General features: G+C 42.1%; 1 protein-coding gene across 7 annotated transcripts in view; it reads left to right on the top strand.

Annotated features, from left to right (window-relative positions):
• TFCP2 (transcription factor CP2) overlaps positions 1-22,212 on the top strand; it is a 74,532-nt gene that overhangs the window by 39,395 nt on the left and 12,925 nt on the right. For 6 of the 7 annotated variants that reach the window (XM_066265105.1, XM_066265097.1, XM_066265091.1 and 3 more), the window contains 6 exons: positions 5,370-5,521; positions 9,973-10,049; positions 11,317-11,422; positions 17,719-17,825; positions 19,577-19,729; positions 21,914-22,024. In XM_066265105.1, coding sequence (XP_066121202.1) covers positions 9,993-10,049; positions 11,317-11,422; positions 17,719-17,825; positions 19,577-19,729; positions 21,914-22,024 — 534 coding nt within the window. In that variant the 5' untranslated portion in view covers positions 5,370-5,521; positions 9,973-9,992. The remainder of the gene's footprint in view (positions 1-5,369; positions 5,522-9,972; positions 10,050-11,316; positions 11,423-17,718; positions 17,826-19,576; positions 19,730-21,913; positions 22,025-22,212) is intronic. The other variant, XM_066265110.1, reaches the window with a different exon arrangement.

The following is a 22,212-nucleotide window of genomic DNA, read 5'->3' as shown; positions in this document are numbered from 1 at the left end:
GAGGAAAGTAGGATACTCCAGTCTCCGTCTTATTTCCTTGAGAGCGGATTATATATTCAGCCACCTTTTCACCCAATTGTACCTTTGTTTGATGTATGTGTATTTTAGATGCTCCTGAGATTGTTTTTTCTGTCTCTAGTTGTTTAATTTGTTGAAGTTTCAGGGAGAGGTATCTGGAGCACTCCTCACGGTGCCATTTCTCTGACGTCACCCCTGTATCTTTTCCTTAATGCAAGGGTTCTCAACCTGTGGGTCACGACCCCGGCGGTGGTTGAACAACCAAACACAGAGGTTGCCTCAAGCCATCGGAAAATTTTAGGCGACCCCTGTGTTTTGGTCGATCGACCCCCGCCGGGGTCGTGACCCACAGGTTGAGAACCGCTGCCTTAATGGGTCAGACTGATCATTTAGCACATTTTTCTCCCTTACACATATTTTTGTTTCTTACCCAGTTGCTTAGTCCTAGGATCTGGCCATATTGTTCACACTCTTTGCTACTCTTTCTTTAATAGGTATGCTTTACTAGCAATGTCGTGTTTTTTTTTTCTTTTTCTTTTTTTTCTTTTTAAAAGCTGGAAACGGGGAGAGACAGTCAGACAGACTCCCGCATGCACCTGACCGGGATCCACCCGGCACGCCCACCAGGGGCTACGCTCTGCCCACCAGGGGGCGATGCTCTGCCCCTCCGGGGTGTCGCTCTGCTGCGACCAGAGCCACTCTAGCACCTGGGGCAGAGACCAAGGAGCCATCCCCAGCGCCCTGGCCATCTTTGCTCCAATGGAGCCTTGGCTGCGGGAGGTGAAGAGAGAGACAGAGAGGAAGGAGGGGGGGACTGGAGAAGCAAATGGGCGCTTCTCCTATGTGCCCTGACCGGGAATTGAACCCGGGTCCCCCGCACGCCAGGCCGACGCTCTACCGCTGATCCAACCGGCCAGGGCTGCAATGTCGTTTTTGTAGTATCGACTTGCTGTTGTAAAATTGTAAGTGGGAAATAAAAAATAAAAAATTATTTAAAAAGTTTTTAAATAAAAGATAATATAAGTAAAGTGGTTCGTGCTTTGTTGTTTATTTTTCCTTTTGGAATGTATCTTTTTCTTTTTTCTGTGTATGTGAGGGATTTAATATTTTTACATATTCACAACTACTCTCAAGTTTTGTTGTAAAGAATTCTTTAGAAACACTGGAAACAGATCTATTCCTCTATCTTGTTACTTAACAAATCACCCCTGAAGTGTAGTGGCTTAAAACAATTTATGACTTCTCATAAGTCCATGGATTGATTGTGCTGATTTGTTTGATGTGGAACATTCAAGTTAGCTCACTCACATGTACAGTGCGCTCTGTGGGACACGGGGATAGCTGGATCAATACCTATCTACTTACCCAGCTACTTACCTACCTACCTAACCTGTGCCTGTCTTTCTTGCTCTGTCTGCTAGCCTCAGGGCCTCTCTCTCTCCACGATGCCACTTCATGTGGTTTCTCCAGCAGGGTAGCCAGACTTCTTACCTAGTAGATCAGGATTCCTCAAAACACAAAAGTAAAAGCTGACAGTCCTTAAAGATTAGTTCCTAGGCCAGAACTGGCACACTGCTATTTCCTCTGCATTGTCCTTGTTAAAGCAGTTTACCAGCCCAGGTCCACCAGATTCATTGTGGAAGAAGGGTCACAAAAGTATGACTACCAAGAGATGCTGATTATCATTGGCCATCTTTGGAGATTAGCTACCAAAGGAACATTTAGCAGCCTACTTATGAAATCTCATGCAATTTTTCTGTATATAAAACTTAAAACTAGCCTGACCTGTGGTGGCACAGTGGATAAAGCATCCACCTGGGATGCTGAGGTTGCTGGTTCATGACTCCAGGCTTGCCTGGTCAAAGCACATAAGGGAAGCAAGCTGATGCTTCCTGTCCCCCTGACCCCATCCTTCCTCTCTCTCAAATTAATAAATGAAATCTTAAAAAAATAGTAATAAAATAAATTGGTTAGGGAGAAGTGAGTACAGAATGGGGAACAGACGATGTCAAACTTTGTGTTAAAAAATTAGTAGGATCTAAAAAGATGTACCATTTATTGACTATAGCTAAAATATCAAAGACCAGAGAAAAGCAGGAAAAAAGGAAAGGAAAATAAAATTATTTTATTAAAAAAATTATATGTGATCCCTGGCCGGTTGGCTTAGCAGTTACAGTATCAGCCCAGCCTGTAGGAGTCCCGGGTTCAATTCCTGGTCAGGGCACACAGGAGAAGCGCCCATCTGTTTTTCCACCCCTCCCCCTCTCCTTTCTCTCCATCTCTCTCTCCTCCTCCTGCAGCCACGGCTCTACTGGAGCAAAGTTGGCCGGAGCGCTGAGGACGGCTCCATGGACTCCGCCTCAGGCGCTAGAATGGCTCAGACCACAACAGAGCAACACTCCAGATTGGCAGAGCATCGCCCCCTGGTGGGCATGCTGGGTGGATCCCAGTCGGGTGCATGCGCCAGTCTGTCTGACTGCCTCCCCGTTTCCAACTTCAGAAAAATACACACACACACACAAAATTGTATGTGATGTTTAGCACTTAGAATATTGCCTGGCACTAGTAGGTACTCAATAAATATTTGAATGAATGATTGAAGTTGTCTTTTTTAAAAGAGAATTATCAGTACCTCAGAAAACTTGTATTCTGCTTACTACTGGCTAGTTCCTACATAGTTTAGAAGAGTGTATTCTGAGATCATAGTTCATTAGGATCACTTTTCCCAACAAACTTTTTCTAAGACTTGAAAACCTTTTTATGTCTTGACTTTAATGAAGAATGTCACTGGCCTTGGCCGGTTAGCTTAGTTGGTTAAGAGCATTGTCCCCAAACAACAAGGTTGCAGGTTCAGTCCCTGGTCAAGGCAAACACAGGAAGCAACCAAAAAATGCACTACTGAGTGGAACAACAAATACTTCCCTTCCCCTACCCTCTTTCTCGTTTCCTCTCCCTTCCTCTCTCTTCCTCTCTTTTCCTATCTCTTCCTCTCTCCATCTCTCTAAAAAAATCAATAAAAATTAAGCCCTGGCCAGAGAGCTCAGTTGGTAGGAGCGTAGTCCTGGAGCATGAAGGTTGCCTGTTCAATTCCCCAGTCAGGGCACATACAGGAGCAACTTGGTGTTCCTCTCTCTCTCTCTCTCTCTCTCTCTCTCTCTCTCTCTCTCAAAAAAAAAAAAAAAAAAAAAGTCATGTTTTTAAAAAACTTACCTTTATTTTTAAATTGATTTTAGAGAGAGAGGAAGGGAGATAAGAGACAGAAACAGTTATCTGTTTCTTTATGTGTCCTGACTGGAGATCAAACCCACAACGTTTATGTAAGGGCACTCTATTCAACCGAGCTATCCTGCCAGGGCTCAACAGTGTCATTTTTAGGAATTATCTATTAAAAAACACTGTACTGATGAATCTCAGAATTTGGAATATACAAGGTTTAGCATGCCCAGATGTTATCATGTTGTTTTGTCATGTTGTGCCTTGTTTTGTCATGTTGTTTGTCTTGTTTTGTCATGGCAAATACACAAAGGTAGAAATGAAATTAAAAATATATATGTAATGAGGTCTGTAAGCCAGTTGGTCTAGCCAGTATACAGGCTTTTATGATTATCATTTGGTGCCTTCTGTAGCAGATGCTCTAGAATATACTTTGGACTAAAATAGCAGTGAACTAGTGATATTTCCTGACTTCTACAGAGTACTATATATGTATCTATTTATATTTTCTAATAATACATAGGATCCCTAGGCCTATCCCAATACATCTTCTAAGACCTTGACAGGCTCAAAACATTTAGGTTCTTTTAGAACAAACAGTAAAATATAGAATTGATTTGAATGACATTTTATTTATTATTATTATTATTATTTTGGTGAGAGAGAGGGAGAGACAGATGGGAAGGGAGAGAGATGAGAAGCATCAACTCGCAGTTGCATCAGCTTAGTTGTTCATTGCTTCTCATATGTGCCTTGACTGGGGGGCCCAAGCTAAGCCAGTGACCTTGGGTTCAAGCCAGTGACCATGGGACCATTTGAATGATCCCACGCTCAAGCTGGCCACTCCATGTTGAAGCTGGCGAGCCTGTGCTTAAGCTGGATGAGCCTGCACTCAAGACAGTGACTTCAGGGTTTTGAACTTGGGACCTTAGTGTACCACCCAGGTCAGTGCTCTACCTACTGTGCCACCACTGGTCAGGCTTGGAGGACATTTTAAACAGGTAACTCTCTCAACCCTGAACTGGTAATCTTTTTATTTATAATTTTTTTCCTTTTTATTTTTTAATTTAATTTTTTAGGTGAGAGGAGGAGAGATAGAGAGGCAGACTCCCACTTGCACCCCGATTGAGATCCATTCAGCAACCCCTGTCTGGGGCCAATGCTTGAATCAACCAAGTTATCCTCAGAACTTGAGGCCAAAGCTCAGACTAGTCGAGCCACTGGCTATGAGAGAGGAGAGGGTAGGGAAGAGAAGCAGATGGGTGCCTCTTCTGTGTGCCCTGACTGGGGATCAAACCAGGGACTTCCACACGCCAGGCTGACCCTCTACTGCTGAGCCAACCGGCCAGGGCCTAAAATTTTTTAAATTTTTATTTATTTATTTTATTAAGTGAGTGGCAAGAGAAAGAGACTCCTGCATGCTGAGGACCAGGATCCACCCAGCAAGCCCCCTACCTACAATGCTCTGCCCATCTGCCAGTAGTTGCTGTGTTGCTTGGCAACCAAGCTATTTTAGCACCTGAGGCTAGGCCATGGAGCCAGACTAAGCAACGGGGGGCCAACGTACTTGAACCAATCCAGCCATGGCTGCAGGATGAGGAGAGAGAGAAGGAGAGAGAGAGAGAGAGAGGAAGAGAGAGAAGCAGACTATCACTTCTCCATTGAGCCAACTGGCCAGAGTTACACTTAGGTGGTTTTAATATTGAATAGCTGTCATTGCTCATTGTTGTGGTCAGAGTATATCACTCCAGATGTTCTGAACTGAATGATTGGGAAGAAACTCCACAAAAGTGAGTAATATTGTTCTGGCTAAGTAGCTGAAAGTTGGATAGAGTGCCTTACTGATATATCAAGGTTGTGGGCTCAATCAGGGCACATGCAAGAGACAACTTGCATGTCTCTTGGTGCATGAATGGGTGGAACAACAAATTGATGTTTCTTTCTCTTTTTCTTTCTCTCTGCCTTCACTCCTTCCCTTTCTGTCTTGAATCAATAAAATTTTTAATATTTTAAAAAATAATATTTGAGTAATATTTATGGTTTTCCAAAGCAAATTGAAGTAAAATTGCTTCAACAATAAATCTGCTCTTGCACCTTTGTCAGATGTTAATGAAAATCATTTATTTGTTTTATTTCAGTGATGTCCTCGCATTGCCCATTTTTAAGCAAGAAGAGTCAAGTTTGCCTCCTGATAGTGAAAATAAAATCCTGCCTTTTCAATATGTGCTTTGTGCTGCCACTTCTCCAGCAGTGAAACTCCATGATGAAACCCTGACATATCTCAATCAAGGTTAGATATGTGGTAGATGTGTCCTTATTCATTAGTATTATTGCAGACCTGCTGGATTCATTTAATTAGGTACACTTTATGTAAAAAGTACATCTTTCTAGTGTGACCTGTCAAAGTCAGACTTCAGTTATTTGAGCTTTAATGTCATATGTGATAATATGTTACTGGCTTCTTTTGTCTACCTGCCCATTTTTAGTTCCCATTTCCCTCTTTTTTTTTCTAATCCATGTTCCCTGGACATCCCCATTGGTTATTGTCTGAGAAGTATTACCCTACTCAGCATTATTGTTTATCAGTTGTGTGGCCTTGGACAAGTTGCTTAAAGTCTTTACGTTTCTGCTTCCTTATCTTTAAAAATGGGATTGAGGCCTGACCAGGTAGTGGAACAGTGGATAGAGCGTCGGACTGGGATGTGGAGGACCCAGGTTTGAGACCCCGAGGTCGCCAGCTTGAGCGAGAACTCATCTGGTTTGAGCAAGGTTCACCAGCTTGAGCCCAAGGTCGCTGGCTTGAGCAAGGGGTCACTCAGTCTGCTGTAGCCCCGGTGGTCAAGGCATATATGAGAAATCAATCAATAAACAATTAAGGAACCACAACGAAGAATTGATGTTTCTCATCTCTCTCCCTTCCTGTCTGTCCCTATCTGTCCCTCTCTCTGTCTGCCAAAAATAAAAATAAAATTAAAAAAAAAATGAGATTGAGGCCTGACCTGTGGTGGCACAGTGGATTAAGTGTTGACCTGGAAAGTGTGGGCACCAGTTTGAAACTCCTGAGGTAGCCGGGTCAAGGTGCAGATAAGAAGCAACTACTATGAGTTGATGTTTCCTGCTCCTCCGCCCCCTTTCTCTCTCTCCCACTCTTTCTCTCCCCTCTCTCTAATATCAATAAATCTTAAAAACGTATATAGCCTGACCAGTGGTGGCACAGTGGATAGAGTGTCAACTTGAAACACTGAAGTCCCAGTTTTGAAACTCCAAGGTTGTCAACTTGAGCATGGGATCATGGACATGATCCTAGGGTCACTAGCTTGAGCCCAAAGATCACTGGCTTCAACAATAAATCTGCTCAACAATAAAATTGTTGAGCAAGGGGTCATTGGCTTGGCTGGAGCATCCTGATCAAGGCACGTATGAGAAAGCAATTAGTGAACAACTAAAGTACTGCAACTACGAGTTGATGCTTTTCATCTTTCCCTTTCTGTCTCTGTCTCTCTCACTCTGTCAAAAATAAATAAGTTAATAAAATGGAATTGATAATACCTTAGAGCAGTGGTTCTCAAACTTTTTGAAGTTGGGGCGCATTTAAAATTTTACAAATAATTGTAGGCACACTATATACAAATTTCTGAGAAATATGTTATAATAATTAAGTTAAATATTAAAGAAAAACATATAAAGGCCAAGCATGCTTTTATGGTAATTAAATGAAATAAATACGACAAAATTAAATTTATTCTGACATTAAAAAACATTTTTGTTACTTTTTTTGAGTTATACTTTTTGAAATTCGTAAAAAAGAGGAGTTAAAAAATAAAAAAACAACAAAAAAACTTATCTTTTTATATATATAGATACATTCTTAGTAAGATTTAATAAATTCAGCCAGTCCTGGCATGAATATGTTAAGTTTTTTCATTCTTGTGTTTATGAGAAACATGAGCCTGATGTGTCCTAGCGATTTCTTCAATGTTTGGGCATATATTTGAAAGGCAAACTCTCATTTCCCCGTCAATACATTGAAGAATTCCTCTCTTTTTACTCTTAATTGTGTTGAGGATAGAAAATCCTAATTCACATAAATAGGATGTTGAAAATTGTAGTAAAATGTTCAAAGCTTTTTTAGATATTACCACATAGTATTCTTTTATAGAAATCCAAAAGGCTTCGAGAGACAATCCCTTATGTTTAATCATCAATCCAAAACCCCCACCATACATATATATCATCTTAACTTTACACCAAACAAAAGGTAGAAGAAACTTGCCTCCAGTCTTTCTGGGGAACATGGGGGGTAGTGTAAACAATCCAGCACCACAGTTCAACAGTCTTTTGCAACCTAATCAGGCAAGTGATATGGGGGGTTGGGCAGACTGTCAGCTTACAGCCAATTTCCCACACCTCTGTCCCCCCAAAATCTAAACTCCAAAAACCCTGTTGTTTTTTTGGTCCCCAGCAGGCACATACAGCTAGTGCTTTACTTACGATCACGATTGGTTCTGACAGACCGGTTGTAACACGATTTGGTCGTAAGTTGAGTAGGCCGTAAGTTGTACAGTATTGTGAAATGATGTTATAAAAATCTTTAAGTCATATTTTATCATAATTTTCTTTCATTATTGTTATATATCATAATTTTCTTTGTTCATTTTATGCCATTTGTATCATCTCTACACCATTTTGTTTCTTATTTTTACATTTGTCAGATTTAAGTAAAACACTGCATTACCAGTACAACTGGTTTAATATTTGCAAAGACAATTTCCTCTTGGTAGACATCTTGGGAAGGGTTTGATGAAAAATATCCAAGACACAAACACAAAGTGCTGTACCAAGTCTGGGATAGCAGTTGAAATAGTGCACACGGAGATGGTAGTGCTGCCGGAAGCTGGTCCGCACTGTCGTAGGCCCAGCTGGGCAACGCTTGTGCTGCCAGACACGGAACAGTCATGGCTAGTGATTGTGGTAGTAAAGTCGAATGGTCGTGAGTTGCATGGGTCATAAGTCGATTAATATTTGTATTTCTCTGGAATACCATAGTGCACACCTGGAAATCTAGGGTGCACCAGTGCGACCCAGCGCACACTTTGAGAACCACTGCCTTAGAGACTTGTATCAATTAAATGATACCAGGTATGAAAACACTTAGCACTGTGCATAACATATAATAAAGGATTATGGTTGTTGTTACTAATATTAATATTATACTCTTTTATATTCAACCACCTGAATTCTTTTTTTTTAACCTTTAAAGCAGTTTATGAAAGCTCCTGCATTTAACTCTCTATCATACATCCATAAACAAGATAGTGTGGGAATACAAACTTTCATAAGATTCTATCATAAGCCTGACCAGGCGGTGGCGCAGTGGGTAGAGCGTCGGACTGGGATGCAGAGGACCCAGGTTCGAGAGCCTGAGATTGCCAACTTGAGCGCGGGCTCATCTGGTTTGAGCAAAGCTCACTAGCTTGGACCCAAGATCGCTGGCTCGAGCAAGGGGTTACTCAGTCTGCTGTAGCCCCCTGGTCATGGCACATATGAGAAAGCAATCAATGAACAACTAAAGTGTTACAACGAAAAACTAATGATTGATGCTTCTCATCTCTCTTTGTTCCTGTCTGTCTGTCCCTATCTGTCCCTCTCTCTGACTCTCTCTCTGTCTCTGTAAAAAAAAAAAAAGATTCTATCATAAGATTCCAAGATAGACAGGGTTTTTACTAAGTTTTATTATATTCTTAAGTGATTCTAAAACTTTTTCTATAATGTGTCAGTTCTAGCTGATTCTGGCAATGTGGCAATCAATGACTGTTACAGCTTACGTACATTGAGCCATTTAGTGCCAGGCATTGTTTTATGTGCTTTATATGTATTAAAGTGTTTAATCCTCTCAACAACCCCATAATATGGATTACTAAATATTATTTCAGTTTTAAGAATTAGGCAACTAAGGCAAAGGTTAAACTTGAAAAGGTCACACGATGGAAGAACTGGGTTTTAAAACCAGGGAGTAAGTAATTTGACTTCCAGCTACATTGAACTCCTGAAGAAAGAGATGCTTTTTATGCTTTTATCCCACACAGAATCTAACATCACTTTCAAAACTCCAAAAAGGTTGCTAAAATGCCTTTTTTGAGGGGTAGGAGTATAGAGAAAGAGGAATCTTTAATGATTCACTAGTTCTAAGTCACAATTCTGTCCAAAAGAGGAATATACTCATGGTATTGCATGGGCAGCGGTGTACATATCTGTGCAAGGACTATTTTCTAGCCACCTCAATACTGAGATGATTCTAGGCACATGAGTCCACTTCTGGGCCCCTCAGTCTACCTGCAGGTAAACCATTGAGGGAAGGGGAAGCACACTGCACCTTGTAGTGTCACAGGAGTAAGAGTTTTCTCATTTCATTCCTTTGCCCTGGGTGCCCTGGGGCCCACTACACACCCTCCCCTTCCCTGAGCTTCCTGCCTGAGTCTGGACAGCTGAATGCACCTGACAGTTGTTTGCACCACCCCAGGGACCTACGACCCTCTGCCCTTATGCCCCTCAGCTCCTCAGCCCATCCGACAAAGCATGGTGGCTCCATACTTTGAATCCTCAGAGAACATTACTCCTAAAATTCGACTTGCTGCTGTCACAAGGAACCACATGGAAACTCTCCTCCCAACTGAATTTTTCTTTCTGGATTTTGGAAAGTTAATTATGATGAATATAATACATAGTTACTTTTTCTTTTAGGGCAGTCTTACGAAATCCGAATGCTAGACAATAGGAAACTTGGAGAACTTCCAGAAATTAATGGCAAGTTGGTGAAGGTAAAAGAAAATGAGTAAACCATTCCTCTACATCCTTTTACTGGCCCTTTGTAATATTCTTTTGCTTTCATGAAGGGTGTGGTGATAATTTAACTGCTATAATTTACTGGCTTAGTGGTAAACTGTTGTATTAATTTGGGGGGGGTCAGAGTGAGCCTCTCTATTCATGGATTTTCAGAGTTGGGTTTTTGGTCCCCAACAGGCACATATTTTTCTGGAATACCATAGGGTGCACCTGGAATTCTTCTAGGATGCACCAGTGTGCCTTGGCACACACTTTGAGAACCACTGGCTTAGTAGCATGTAAAACAAGCTATCATTGATAAATAGCAATTTCTTTATTTAGACTGACAGTAGTGAATTCACAGTACACCTGGAACAGAGGAGTTTGGTCAACAGCTGTAAAAAGTAGTAAGAAAGTTTCTAATAAGCACCTCTACAAAGTAAGAGTAACAAAAGGAAAGTTGATGGAAACACTTGCTACCTACTCAGTGGTGTTTTGTTTTGTTTTTTGTATTTTTCCAAAGTTTGAAGCGGGGAGGCAGTCAGACAGACTCCTGCATGCACCCGACTGGGATCCACCTGGCATGCCCACCAGGGGGCAGTGCTCTGTCTACCCAGGGCATTGCTCTGATGCGGCCGGAGCCATTCTAGCGCCTGAGTAGAGGCCATGGAGCCATCCTCAATGCCTGGGCCAACTTTGCTCCAGTGGAGCCTTGGCTGCGGGAGAGGAAGAGAGAGATATAAAGAAAGGAGAGGGGGAAGGGTGGAGAAGCAGATGGATGCTTCTCCTGTGTGCCCTGGCCAGGAATCAAACCCAGGACTTCCACATACCAGGCTGACGCTCTACTGCTGAGCCAACCGGCCAGGGCCCTACTGAGTGTTTATAGTGTGTATGGTGGGTTAGCAAGCAGGGAACTTGGTGGATTTTGCATATACATCTGAAGAGCCAAGCTGAATACTATGTAGTAACAATAGGGTCATGTAGAAATGCTGAATGCTGATAGGAGTCCTTTATGCTTAGTTACCATCAGAACTGATGTTTCAGCCAAATATGTTGCCAGTTAAATATAAAGATTATATCTTAGCAATTATAAAATTTACCTTGAAATAGAGCTTGGTATGGTATGGGTTTTAGAGTGCAATAAGTCTTAAAACAATTTTAGATTATGTCTAAAAAACCACTGGCAGTGACTCCTGCAGTTTTTTCTTTGTCCGCATTGACTTTTAAGGAATCCTATTATTTGATTTTGTTGCTTCCTTTTAGAGTATATTCCGTGTAGTGTTTCATGACAGACGGCTGCAATACACTGAACATCAGCAGCTGGAGGGCTGGAGGTGGAACCGACCTGGAGATAGAATTCTTGACATAGGTGAGTTAAGAGACTTTATTGCCCAGGAAATGCTTACAACTATGGTCTGAGAATTGGTGTTCTTTACTTTGATTCAGAATGCTTCAGGGGCTCAATTAGCATAAATTTGGAAGTAATTATTGACTAAATATAAAAAAGTTACTGGTGCTTGACCAAGCAGTGGCGCAGTGGATAAAGCGTCAGACTGGGATGTGGAGGACCCAGAATAAAAAAGTTACTGGTGCTTGACCAGGCAGTGGCGCAGTGGATAAAGCGTCAGACTGGGATGTGGAGGACCCAGAATAAAAAAGTTACTGGTGCTTGACCAGGCAGTGGCGCAGTGGATAAAGCGTTGGACTGGGATGTGGAGGACCCAGATTCAAAACCCCAAGCTTACTGCCTTGAGTACGGGCTCATTCAGCTTGAGCGAGGGCTCCCCAGCTTGAGCACGGGGTCACTGGCTTGAACATGGGATCATAGACATGACCCCATGGTCACTGGCTTGAGCCCAAAGGCCCCTGGCTTGAAGCTCAAAGTCGCTGGCTTGACAGGGACAGGCTCACAGGAAGGGAGAGAGATGAGAAGCATCAATTCATAGATGTAGCACCTTCATTGTTCATTGATTGCTTTTTCATATGTGCCTTGACTCGGGGGCTCCAGCCGAGCCAGTGACTCCTTGCTCAAGCAAGTGACCTTGTGCTGAAGCCAGCAGCCATGGAATCATGTCTGTGATTCCCCACTCCAGCTGGTGACCTCGGGGTTTCGAACCTTGGTCCTCAGCCTCAGCCTCCCAGGCTGATGTTCTATCCACTGAGCCACTGCCTGGTCATGCTGGCTTTACTATTTTTAATAAGTGAAATTATCCAGTATTTACCTTTTTTGATGGGCTTATTTCACTTAGCATAATCCTCAAGGTTCATTATGTAGTAGCATGTGTCAGAATTTCCCTCTTTATGACTGAATAATATTTCCTGTATGCACATACTGTATTTTGTTCTTCCATTCATCCCTCAGTGGATGCTTGGCCTGATTTCACCTTTTTTAAATTTTATTTATTTTTAATTTTAATTTTTGACAGAGATAGAAAGAGAGACAGAGAGAGGAACAGACAGACTGGAAGGGAGAGAGATGAGAAACATCAATTCTTTGTTGTGGCACCTTATTTTCTCAGTGATTGCTTTCTCATATGTGCCTTGACTGAGGGGCTGCAGCAGACCGAGTGACCCCTTGCTCTAGCCAGAGACCTTGGGTTTAAGCTGGTGAGCCTTGCTCAAACCAGATGAGCCCACGCTGAAACTGGCAACATCGGAGTTTCGAACCTGGGTCCTCCATGTCCCAGTCCGATGCTCTATTCACTGCGCCACTGTTTGATCAGGCGTGATTTCACCTTTTGGCTTCTGTGAGTGAATAATGCTATTATGAACATGGGCATACAAATACTTATTTCAGTCTCTGCTTTCACTTTTGGTGTAAAATTACTAGATTATATGGTTTTGTTTTGTTTTTAGATTTTATTTATTGATTTTTTTTTTTTTTCATTTTTCTGAAGCTGGAAACAGGGAGAGACAGTCAAACAGACTCCCGCATGCGCCCGACCGGGATCCACCCGGCATGCCCACCAGGGGCGACGCTCTGCCCACCAGGGGGCGATGCTCTGCCCATCCTGGGCATTGCCATGTTGCGACCAGAGCCACTCTAGCGCCTGAGGTAGAGGCCACAGAGCCATCCCCAGCGCCCGGGCCATCTTTGCTCCAATGGAGCCTTGGCTGCGGGAGGGGAAGAGAGAGACAGAGAGGAAAGCGCGGCAGAGGGGTGGAGAAGCAAATGGGCGCTTCTCCTGTGTGCCCTGGCCGGGAATCGAACCCGGGTCCTCCGCACGCTAGGCCGACGCTCTACCGCTGAGCCAACCGGCCAGGGCTATTTATTGATTTTTTAGAAAGAGGAGAGAGAGAGAAAGGGAGGTGGGGGAGAAGTGGGAAGCATTAACTCATAGTACATAGTTGCTTCTCATATGTGCCTTTATGGGGCAAGCCTGGGGTTTCAAACCAGCACCTTCAACATTCCAGGTCAGTGCTTTATCTACTGCGCCACCACAGGTAAAGCTGTGGTAATTCTATTTTTAAGTTTTTGAAGAACCACCATACTGTTTTTCACAGCAGCTACACATTTTATGTTCCTATCAGAATTTCACAAGGGTTCTCGTCGCCAACACTTATTTTCTATTTTTTTTATATTAGCCATTGTAATGGATATGGAATGGTATCTCATTGTGATTTTGATTTACAATTCTCTAATGATTAGTGATATTGGGTATCTTTTCATATGCTTACTGAGCATTTGTATATCTTTTTTGGAGAATTGTTTACTAAGTCCTTTGCCTATTTTTTAATCTGGTTATTTTTGTTGTTATTGATGTTCAGTTGTAGGGTTCTAGATATAATGTGGATGTTAACCCTATATTAGATTATGATTTGCATCTGATGTATGGTGGTGCAATGGGCAGAGATAGACTCCCTCATGCTCCCCAACGAGATCACCCAGCAAGCCCATTAGAGGGCGATGCTCTGCCCATCTGGGGCATTGCCCCGTTGCTCAGCAACCAAGCTCTTCTTAACGTCTGAGGCAGAGGTTATAGAGCCATCCTCAGCACCTGGAGTGAACTCGCTCTAGCCGACCCATGGCTATAAGAGGAGAAGAGAGATATAGAGATAAGCAAGAGAGGGAGGGGTGGAGAAGCAGGTGGCCGCTTTTCCTGTGTGCCCTGACCGGGAATTGAACCTGAGAGTTCCACATGCTGGGCCGATGCTCTACTGCTGAGCCAATCGCCCAGGGCCAGATAAATGATTTTCAATATTTTCCCCCATTCTGTGTGGGTTGGCTTTTAACTGTGTTGATAGTGTCCTTTGATGGAGAAAAGTTCTAAATTTTGATATAATCCAGTATATGTATTTTTTTAATTGCCTGTGCTTTTGGCATCATATCTAAGAAATTATTGCAAAATCCAGTGTCATAAAGTTTTCCCTGGTGTATTTTCTAAGAGTTTTAAAGTTTAGGTTTAGATTTTTTCTACTTTAAAACACAATGTAGCAGTTTTCTTTTAATTCCAAAAATTCTACTTAAATATGATTTAGTCTACAACTAACTCTAGTATCATAAAAACTGTAACTTTAAATCTACTTCACTAAGTTTTAAGATTAGTGTTTTTTTTGAGAGAGAGAGAGAGAGAGAAAGAGAAAGAGAGAGACAGACAGCAACATCAAGCTGCTTCTGTGTATGTTCTGACCCAGGAATCAAACTGGCAACCTCCATGCTCTGGGACAACATTCTAACTAATCAAGCTATCTGGCCAGAGGTTTGTTTTTTTTTGTATTTTTCTGAAGCTGTAAACAGGGAGGCAGTCAGACAGACTCCGCATGCACCCGACTGGGATCCACCCGGCATGCCCACCAGGGGGCGATGCTCTGCCCATCTGGGGCATTACTCTGTTGCAACCAGAGCCATTCTAGTGCCTGAGGCAGAGGCCATAGAGCCATCCTCAGCACCCGGGCCAACTTTGCTCCAATGGAGCCTTGGCTGCGGGAGGGGAAGAGAGAGAGAGTGAGGAAGGAGAGGGGGAGGGGTGGAGAAGCAGATGGGTACTTCTCCTGTGTGCCCTGGCCGGGAATCGAACCCAGGACTCCTGCACGCCAGGCCAACGCTCTACCACTGAGCCAACCGGCCAGGGCTTTTTTTTTTTTAAAGACAGAAGAATGGAGATAGCAGGGAAGGGGAAGGGAAGCATTTATTTGTTGTTCCATTCAGTTGTGCATTCATTGGTTGCTTCCCGTGTATGCCCTGACTGAAATTGAACCCACAACCATGTCATTCCAGGTGGATGCTCTTATCTGACTGAGCTAACTGATCAGGGCCAGATCTATTTTTTAAAAATTATTTTTATTTATTTATTCATTTTAGAGATGAGAGAGAGAGAAGAGGGGGAGGAGCAGGAAGCATCAACTCTCATATATGCCTTGACCAGGCAAGCCCAGGGTTTTGAACCAGTGACCTCAGCGTTCCAGGTCGATGCTTGATCCACTGCGCCACCACCAGTCAGGCCGGATCTATTTTTTAAGTTAATTTTTGTATATGGTGTAAAGTAAGGGTCCAACTTCAATTTCATTACTTCTATGTGGATATCCAGTTTTTGTTTTTTTGTTTTTTGTGTTTTTTTAAGAGACAGGAAGGTAGAGAGATGAGAAGCACACGCTTGTAGTTGTGGCACCTTAGTTGTTCATTGATTGCTTTTAATAAGTGCCTTGACAGTGCTGGGTGCGGGGTGGGAGAGGCACTCCAGGCCGAGCCAGTGACCCCTTGCTCAAGCCAGTGACCTTTGGGCTCAAGCCAGCAACACCCTTCAAGCCAGCGACCTTTGTGGCACCTTAGTTGTTCATTGATTGCTTTTAATAAGTGCCTTGACAGTGCTGGGTGCGGGGTGGGAGAGGCACTCCAGCCGAGCCAGTGACCCCTTGCTCAAGTCCAGTGACCTTTGGGCTCAAGCCAGGGACCATGGGGGTCTATGATCCCATGCCCAAGCTGGCAACCTTGAAGTTTTGAACCTGGGTCCTCAGTGTCCCAATTGTGCTACCACCTGGTCAAGGTTGGGTATACAGTTTTTCTAGTATCATTTGTTGAAAAGACTATCTTTTACCATTGAATGGCCTTGTCACCCTTATCTGAAATCATTTTAACCTATATATGAAGGTTTTTCTGCATTCTGTTTTCTGTTCCATTTGACCTTATGCCCATCTTTATGCCAGTACCACACCATTTCTGACAATTGTAACTTTGTAATAAGTATTGAAATCAGAAAGTATGAGACCTTCAAGAGGTATTTTTCAAGATTGTTTTGGCTATTTGGGGCCTGGCATTTTGTTTTGAGTAGTATGTAAAAGGGGCCAGGTTTTCCCCCTGAATTTCACAAGTGCTTTTATTTTATAATACCTTAGAACTAGATTAGTGCTTTGTCTTACGTAAAGTAAGAGGCCTTGAATTAGAATCTATGTCTCTTGGTTTTCAGTTCAGGTTTTTCTACTTGGCTACACAGGGTGAAAGTTGTTTCTCTTAAGTCATGGCACATAAGGGAAATATCTTTACAACATGCATAACCTCTCTTCATAAATGTATTTTGAATCCTAGCATCTGTATCTTTGATCTCTTATTGGTTATTTTTATTTTTTACTTTTTTGTGGTAAAGACAGAGAGAGACAGATAGGGACAGACAGACAGGAAGGGAGAGATGAGAAGCACCAATTCTTTGTGGCTCCTTAGTTGTTCATTGATTGCTTTCTCATATATGCCTTGACGGGGTGGGGGGAGGCTACAGCAGAGTGAGTGACCCCTTGCTCAAGCCAGCAACCATGAGGTCATGTCTATGATCCCACACTCAAGCCAGAGACCCTGCGCTCAAGCCTGCAACCTTGGGGTTTCAAACCTGAATCTTCCACATCCCAGTCCGATGCTCTATCCACTGTACCACTGCCAGGTCAGGTTCTTATTGGTTATTATCTCTTATTGGTAACCTGTTAAATCCAAGTATTACTAGTTTTACCTGAGAAAACACTGGTTCTCATACAGATATACAGACACCCTGATATTCATATGACAAAATTGGCCTTAGAATGAATCCAACAGAACTAACACTGTGGAGTGGACCCGCTTAGTGCCTTCTTGTTTAAATCATTGATACTAAAACAGTACAGTTATAGGAAGCTTTATCTCCTAGTTTGAATATTTGTAAGAGAAGTCAGGGAGTAGTATTTGAATGTATGCTATGTGGGATGGAAAGCAAAGTTCTAAAGCCTATTTTTGCTACCTCTGAGTAGAAGAAGTGTCACGCTGTTATAGGATTATTTAATGACTTTCCCATTTTTATCTGAGATACAGTATTTTTTGCCTTTATTTACACATTTTACTTTAGTCTTTTATAGAAATGCTCTTAGGGTACTTCTAGCAGTAACACTAATCTTAAAACTTAGTGAAGTAGATTTAAAGTTACAGTTTTTATGATACTAGAGTTAGTTGTAGACTAAATCATATTTAAGTAGAATTTTTGGAATTAAAAGAAAACTGCTACATTGTGTTTTAAAGTAGAAAAAAGATACTCAGAAGGAAAGTACTTAGGGCAATTTTAGCTCTATTCATACCCCTTTCACTCGCAAAAGAAGGTACATAAAAATCTTGGTAACTAGAGGCCAATAATACCAATGTAAAAAACAGTGTTTTTGTACTTAAACCCAGTAGCACTCAGAATTGTTCAACGATTACCATTTGTTTCTCAGATATCCCAATGTCTGTGGGTATAATCGATCCTAGGGCTAATCCAAACCAACTAAATACAGTGGAGTTCCTGTGGGACCCTGCGAAGAGGACATCTGTGTTCATTCAGGTAAGGCATTGGGAATGGGGTTCCAGTTTCAAAGAACATCTCTTTCTCTCTTTCTTTTTTTTAAGATTTTATATATTGATTTTAGAGAGAGAAATGGGGGGTGGGGTGAGAGGAAAGCATCAACTCATAGTATTTGCTTCTCACATGTGCCCTGACCAGGCAAACTGGGGGTCTCAAACTGGCAACCTCAGTATTTGGTTGGACACTTTATCCACTGCACCATCACAGGTCAGGCGTGAGCAGCATCTCTTACTACCGATTTGTTTCTTTTTTCTTTTTTGTATTTTTCTGAAGCTGGAAACGAGGAGAGACAGACGGACTCCCACATGTGCCCGACCGGGATCCGCCCGGCACGCCCACCAGGGGCGATGCTCTGCCCCTCCCGGGCGTCGCTCTGCCGCAACCAGAGCCACTCTAGCGCCTGGGGCAGAGGCCAAGGAGCCATCCCCAGCGCCCGGGCCATCTTTGCTCCAATGGAGCCTTGGCTGCGGGAGGGGAAGAGAGAGACAGAGAGGAAGGAGGGGGGGAGTGGAGAAGCAAATGGGCACTTCTCCTGTGTGCCCTGGCCGGGAATCGAACCCGGGTCCCCTGCACGCCAGGCCGACGCTCTACCGCTGAGCCAACCGGCCAGGGCCACCGATTTGTTTCTTAAAGGATAAAACAGGTTGAGTTGGGAATCTTTACAGGGTACGAGTCTATCAAGTGTAGACTCCTTAACATGTCCCTGGAAGCAGTAAGGAGTTTCTGAATTGATCTTCTAATTTCTCCAATTTACTTATTTGTTTCTCACCAAAAATCTTACGGACAGCTGCATAATATAGAGTGGGGCAAAAGTAGGTTTACAGTTATTCATATGGAAAAATAATACAGTAATTAGTAAATAAGAATATAAGAATAAACTCTGTGTTTCACGTACTCACAACTGTAAACCTACTTTTCCCCACCTTCCATATTTTATTCTGGATGTACCATAATTTCACTAACAATTATCTAGCATTGAGATTGTCCTAATTTTTCACTATTATCTATAAAGTTATTTTGAACCTCATTATACTTAAAATTTGATTTGCATATCTGATTATCTTTGGGTAGATTCCTTAAAAATTCTTATTTGTCATGATCATAGAGAATATTTATTGAGTAGTTCCTATGAGTTAGCTACTGGGTTAAGTAAACACTTTGTATACATAATTTTATTTGAGACTTTCAACAGTAATGCTATGGAATAGGAATAGTCCTTGAGGCTTAGAGAAGTTAATAACTTACCCAGGCTAGTATTTGGTCAATCAGGGTTCCACTCTTCAGATTCACCAAAGTCTTAAGACTTTTTGCAGAGCCAAGCAAACCTTTTCCTCCCTATTGCCAGTTTTCATAGCTACTATTTTCCCAGTAGGGATGTTGCCTCCTCTTTCTAAAATCTACATAAAAGTCCAGAAAACTTTTACTAACAGAAATTATTTCTCTTTTATGTTAATTATGTATTCTCCGAAGCAGTTACTGAATTTAATTCTTCACAGTAGCTTTTGTTAATTAGATCTATATATTTACTTTTTTTGCATTTGTAAATCATTTCAGTTTTCCTCATTTCCACCATTAGAGTGTAAATTCTTTGAGATTAAAAAGAGTAAAAGTTTTTTTTGGTAAATGTTCACAATACTTTGTAAAGGTTTTGCTGGTAGTAGTTGCTAAGAAAATGTTGTTTGGTTTGCCTAGCTAGCTCTCCTGAAACCTGGATGTTGTGTTCTCCTCAGGTGCATTGTATTAGCACAGAGTTCACCATGAGGAAACATGGCGGAGAAAAGGGAGTGCCATTCCGAGTCCAAATTGATACCTTCAAGGAGAACGAGAATGGGGAATATACTGAGCACTTGCACTCAGCCAGCTGCCAGATCAAAGTCTTCAAGGTATTCCTTGGCATTGCCATGGTCCTTGGAGCTATCTTCCTCATCTTTCAGTTGTAACATTTATTTACCAAGTCAAAAAACCAACTTGTCTTTCATCAGAAACTATGAAAACTCATGGATTTTTTTTTTTTTTTAGAGCAAGAGAGACAGAGATGAGAAGCATCAACTCACAGTTGTGATGCTTTAGTTCATTGATTGCTTCTTATACGTGCCTTGGTAGGCAATGGGTGGGCTCAAGCTGAGCCAGTGACGCCTTGCTCAAGCCAGCAACCTTTGGACTCAAGGCAGCAACCATGGGATCATGTTGATGATCCCACACACAAGCCAGATGAGCCTGCGCTCAAGCTGGTGACCTCACAGGTTTCCAGACTGGGACCTCAGCATCCAAGGTCCATGCTCTAACCACTGTACCACCACCAGTCAGGCAAAAACTCATGGATTTTCATTGAATGCTCTTAAAGTCTGTTGAAATTACAAGCTTTTCTAAAAGCTTACAAAAATTATGAAAAGTTGACAGCTTTGGTTACATTCAAACTTGATCTTCCCTTATTTTGCTGTTTATTTATTTTTTATTAAGTGAAAGGAGAGGAGGCAGAGAGGCAGACTCTGGCATGCCCCTGACCAGAGATCCACCCAGCAAGCCCCCTACAGGGGGTTGCTCTGCTTATCTGGGGTGTTGCTCCTGAGCTATTTTTAGTGCCTGAGGGGAGGCCATGAGAGGCATCCTCAGCACTGGGTCCAATTCACTGGAACCAATTGAGCCATGACTGTGGGAGGGAGGGGGGAGAGAGAGAGAGAAGGGGAAGGAGGAGAGGTAGAGAAGCAGATGGTTGCTTCTCCTGTGTGCCCTGACCAGGAATTGAACCCAGGACTTCCAGGTTCTAGGCTGATGCTCTGCCAGTGAGTCAACTGGCCAGGGCTGCTCTTTATTTTTATCACATGGATAAATATGTTCTCATTATAAAAGATCCATTAATACAAAAGTATGCAGAGCATGACACTGACATTCCCCTTTACCACTCTTACCCTGACTCGCCATCCTCTCCCCAGGGGTAACAACTGTTACTATTTAGTATGTATGTATCCTTCTAGTCCCCTTCTGTGCCTTTATATATACATGTATGTAGATATACATATGCTTTCTTTCAAACATAAAAGGTATTATACTGTATGAACTATTTTGAGGCTTGCTTTTTTCAGTTAACTATGTACTTTAGAGCTCTTTCCATGTTTATAGCTATAGATCTCTTACTCTTTTTTAACTATAAAACATTTAAATTTCCTATTTTCCAACTTACATACAGTGATGCATCTTGTTTTTATGTCATTATAATATATCTTTGTTTCAATTGTGACTGCATAAGGTTTTTTTAAATTTTTATTGATTTTAGAAAGAAGGAGAAAGAGAGAGAGAAACACTGATTTGTGGTTCCACTTATTTATACATTCATTGGTTCATTCTTTTATGTGCTGTGACTAGGGGTTGAACCTGCAGCTTTGGCGTATTGGGATGATGCTCTAACCAACCATGCTAACCGGTCAGGGCTTATTTATTTATTTAAAGATTTTTTTTTTAATTTTTATTTTTTACAGAGACAGAGAGTGAGTCAGAGAGAGGGATAGACAGGGACAGACAGACAGGAACGGAGAGAGATGAGAAGCATCAATCATTAGTTTTCATTGCACGTTACAGCACCTTAGTTGTTCATTGATTGCCCTCTCATATGTGCCTTGACCGTGGGCCTTCAGCAGACCGAGTAACCCCTTGCTCGAGCCAGCGACCTTGGGTTCAAGCTGGTGGGCTTTTCCTCAAACCAGATGAGCCCGCACTGAAGCTGGCGACCTCGGGGTCTTGAACCGGGTCCTCTGCATCCCAGTCCGATGCTCTATCCACTGTGCCACTGACTGGTCAGGCTATTTAAAGATTTTATCTATTGATTTTACAGAGAGAAAAGAGAGGGTGCGGGAAGAACAAGAAGTATCAACTTATAGTTGCTTCACTTTTAGTTGTTCATTGCTTGCTTGTCGTATGTGCCTTGAATGGGCAAGCCCAGGGTTTCGAACCTACAACCTCAGGGTTCCAGGTCAATGCTCTATCCACTGCGCCACCACAGTCAGGCTTAAATTTTTAGTAACATTGTTGGATTGAAGAGTGAGTTTAAAACAAAGTATTTTTCATTTCAGCCCAAAGGTGCAGACAGAAAGCAAAAAACTGATAGGGAGAAAATGGAGAAACGAACACCTCATGAAAAGGAGAAATATCAACCTTCCTATGAGACAACAATACTCACAGAGGTAAAAGGACTTCTTTTGGTGACAATTTCAATCAATACTTTTTACTCTTAAGAAAAATCTAGTCATTTTACCATATATACATTTATTATATCATTCTGTTGTAATTTACCTACAACTAATATAATGTTGTACGTCAGTTATATCTCAAAAAAAAGTTGCTTCCTACCTGGTTGAAACTTAACTTATCT

The sequence above is a fragment of the Saccopteryx bilineata genome, chromosome 1 (assembly GCF_036850765.1).
Source record: "Saccopteryx bilineata isolate mSacBil1 chromosome 1, mSacBil1_pri_phased_curated, whole genome shotgun sequence".
In the NCBI taxonomy this organism is placed as follows: Eukaryota; Metazoa; Chordata; class Mammalia; order Chiroptera; family Emballonuridae; genus Saccopteryx; species Saccopteryx bilineata.
This window is presented reverse-complemented; position numbering and strand designations above follow the sequence as displayed.